This window comes from Priapulus caudatus, unplaced genomic scaffold, assembly GCF_000485595.1.
Source record: "Priapulus caudatus unplaced genomic scaffold, Priapulus_caudatus-5.0.1 Scaffold3028, whole genome shotgun sequence".
Taxonomy (NCBI): Eukaryota; Metazoa; Priapulida; class Priapulimorpha; order Priapulimorphida; family Priapulidae; genus Priapulus; species Priapulus caudatus.
The window spans coordinates 1-3,290 of NW_014580089.1; the positions used below are offsets into that span (position 1 = coordinate 1).

Here is a 3,290-nt window from a genome sequence, read left to right on the forward strand (position 1 = left end):
TGCTCTGCAGCATCACCGGTAGGTGGCGCTGCTGCTGCTGGGGTGGTGAGGGAGGGTGAGGGAGGGGAGGAGGGAGGAGGGCATGATCAACCAGTACAGCAAGGAGACTCCGACGCTGCGGCTGCTCTGCAGCATCACCGGTAGGTGGCGCTGCTGCTGCTGGGGTGTGAGGGAGGGTGAGGGAGGGGAGAAGGGGAGGAGGGCATGATCAACCAGTACAGCAAGGAGACTCCAACGCTGCAACTGCTCTGCAGCATCACCGGTAGGGGGCGCTGCTGCTGCTGGGGAGGAGGAGAGGGAGGGAGGGAGGGAGGGAGGAGGGAGGGGAAGGCGTCCACAGGGACGCGAGTCGTTACATTGAAAATCAAATCAACGTGAAATTTTACAACGGAATGGTCCGGAATACTGAGGAACGATCCAGAATACTGTGGAACGTTCCGGATTACTGCGGAACGTTCCGGAATGCGGCGGGATCATTCCTCGGATTTGCGCGACGGATAACTAACCTAGGCGAGCGCGCACGCACCCAGCATTAATTGTGCGTTTCTCTCCCCGGCCACCAGGTGGCACTCACGCGGCACAGTGGGAGGACATCACGGGAACGACGCCGTTGACCTTCGTCAATGAATGCGTGTCCTTCACAACGACCGTGTCAGCGAGGTGAGCTTCGTCATTCATTCACCGCCGCTCATTCATTCACTGACGCTCATTCATTCAGTCACAGCCGCCGCTCATTCATTCACTGACACTCATTCATTCAGTCACAGCCGCCACTCATTCATTCACTAACGCTCATTCATTCAGTCACAGCCGCCGCTCATTCATTCACTGACGCTTGTACATTAATTAATTCACCACTGCTCATTCACTCATTCCCCGCCGCTCATTAATTCATTTACTGTTGTTCATTTATTTAGCTACCACTGCTCATTCATTCACTGTTCTTCATTTATTTAGCTACCACTGCTCATTCATTCACTGTTCTTTATTTATTTAGCTACCACTGCTCATTCATTTACTGTTGTTCATTTATTTAGCTACCACTGCTCATTCATTTATTTAGCTACCACTGCTCANCGCTGCGGCTGCTCTGCCCTCCGGGAGAAGGAGGGAGGAGGGAGAGGGAGGGTGTGAGGGTTCACATCAGCGCCGTCACTTCGAAAATCAAATCAACGTGAAATTTTACGACGGAACATTCCGGATTACTGCGGAACGTTCCGGAATGCGGCGGGATCATTCCCTCCCTCGGATTTGCGCGACGGATAACTAAACTAGGCGAGCGCGCACGCACCCAGCGTTAATTGTGCGTTTCTCTTCCCCCGGCCACCAGGTGGCACTCATGCGGCGCAGTGGGAGGACATCACGGGAACGACGCCGTTGACCTTCGTCAACGAATGCGTGTCCTTCACAACGACCGTGTCAGCGAGGTGAGCTTTGCCATTCATTTACCGCCGCTCATTCATTCACTGACGCTCATTAATTCAGTCACAGCCGCCGCTCATTCAATTACTGACGCTTATACATTCATTAATTCACCACTGCTCGTTCACTCATTCACCACCGCTCATTAATTCATTCACTGTTGTTCATTTATTTAGCTACCACGGCTCATTCATTCACTGTTGTTCATTTATTTAGCTACCACTGCTCATTTATTCACTGTTGGCAACAGTGAATGAATGAGCCGTGGTAGCTAAATAAATGAAAACATTTATTTAGCTACCACTGCTCATTCATTCACTGTTGTTCATTTATTTAGCTACCACTGCTCATTCATTCTTCATTTATTTAGCTACCACTGCTCATTCATTCACTGTCACTCCTTCATTCATTCACCACCGCTTATTCATTTACAACCACTCATTCACTGCCACTTATTCATTCATTCACCACTGCTCATTCATTTATTTACAGCCACTCTTTCATTCACTGCCGCTCATTCTTTCATTTACCTTTTTATTTGTAGTTAGTGATAGTTAATTGAAAAAATATATTCGTCATTCACTGGTTAGGTGCTTTGCTCACAGAAATCTTCATTGGTTTTCTGTTTTTTCGAATTATATCTCATCATTTGTTATTGTTCCTTGACATATCAGATATGTTAATTATGTTCTTAATTAACTACTTTCTCTCTAAATTTTGATTGCAACACAATTAAAATAATCAGTCCCACAGCCATCTAGTGTGGCTCCCCCTGGCATCCTGCAGCGCCGCCCGTCATCTCTCCTGGCTCCCCCTGGTGTCTCGCACAGCGCTACCTGTCATCTTGCGCGGCTCCCCCTGGTGTCTCACAACACAGCGCCACCTGTCATCTCTCCTGGCTCCCCCTGGTGTCTCACAACACAGCACCACCTGTCATCTCGCGCGGCTCCCCCTCGCTCGTCTCTCGCGCCGCTCACACTGCGCCCCCTGGTGTCTCACACTGCGCCCCCTGGTGTTTCAGGTTCTGGCTGATGGACTGCCAGCAGGTGACGGAGGCGGCGCGCTTCGCGACGGAGCTCTACGCCGAGGCGATCCACGTGCCGTTCATGGCGAAGTTCGTGGTGTTCGCGAAGCGCACCGAGCCGGCGGAGGGGCGGCTGCGCGTGTTCTGCATGACCGACGACAAGATGGAGAAGACGCTCGAGTGTCAGGAACACTTCGCGGAGGTCGCCCGCAGCCGCGACGTCGAGGTGAGCGCGCACAGGGGGCGCCGGGGGGCGCAGGGGTTGATGTAGGGGGCTGTACGCTCAGTAGCGTGTAGAGGGTGCTGCCTGTGCGCTCAGTAGCGTGTAGGGGGCGCTGCCTGTACGCTTAGTAGCGTGTAGGGGGCGCAGGGGTGAGCGCCCCCTACACGCTACTAAGCGTACAGGCAGCGCCCCCTACATGCCTGTACGCGAAGTAGCGTGTAGGGGGCGCTGCCTGTACGCGAAGTAGCGTGTAGGGGGCGCTGCCTGTATGCTCAGTAGTGTGTAGGGGGTGCTGCCTGTACGCTCAGTAGTGTGTAGGGGGCGCAGGGCTTGATGTAGGGGGCGCTGCCTGTACGCTCAGTAGTGTGTAGAGGGCGCAGGGGTTGATGTAGGGGGCGCTGCCTGTACGCTCAGTAGCGTGTAGGGGCGCTGCCTGTACGCGAAGTAGCGTGTAGGGGGCGCTGCCTGTACACTCAGTAGCGTGTAGGGGGCGCTGCCTTTACGCTCAGTAGTGTGTAAGGGGCGCTGCCTGTACGCTCAGTAGCCTGTAGGGGGCGCTGCCTGTACGCTCAGTAGCCTGTAGGGGGCGCTGCCTGTACGCTCAGTAGCGTGTAGGGGCGC

General features: G+C 53.8%; 1 protein-coding gene across 1 annotated transcript; it reads left to right on the top strand.

Annotated features, from left to right (window-relative positions):
* The first annotated feature begins 82 nt into the window (after positions 1 to 82).
* Positions 83 to 2,717, top strand: LOC106819245 (ankyrin-3-like). Its single transcript, XM_014823891.1, has 3 exons — positions 83 to 140; positions 1,331 to 1,427; positions 2,444 to 2,717. Exons 1-3 carry the CDS (start codon positions 83 to 85, stop codon positions 2,715 to 2,717), a joined length of 429 nt encoding a protein of 142 aa, XP_014679377.1.
* The last annotated feature ends 573 nt before the right edge of the window (positions 2,718 to 3,290 follow it).

Bases quoted from the DNA above. Each gene is read 5' to 3' on its own strand.
- LOC106819245 (XM_014823891.1), top strand. From the start codon at position 83: ATGATCAACCAGTACAGCAAGGAGACTCCGACGCTGCGGCTGCTCTGC. The intron at 141-1,330 runs GTAGGTGGCGCT...CCCGGCCACCAG, and splicing joins GCTGCTCTGCAGCATCACCG to GTGGCACTCATGCGGCGCAG. The intron at 1,428-2,443 runs GTGAGCTTTGCC...CTGGTGTTTCAG, and splicing joins ACAACGACCGTGTCAGCGAG to GTTCTGGCTGATGGACTGCC.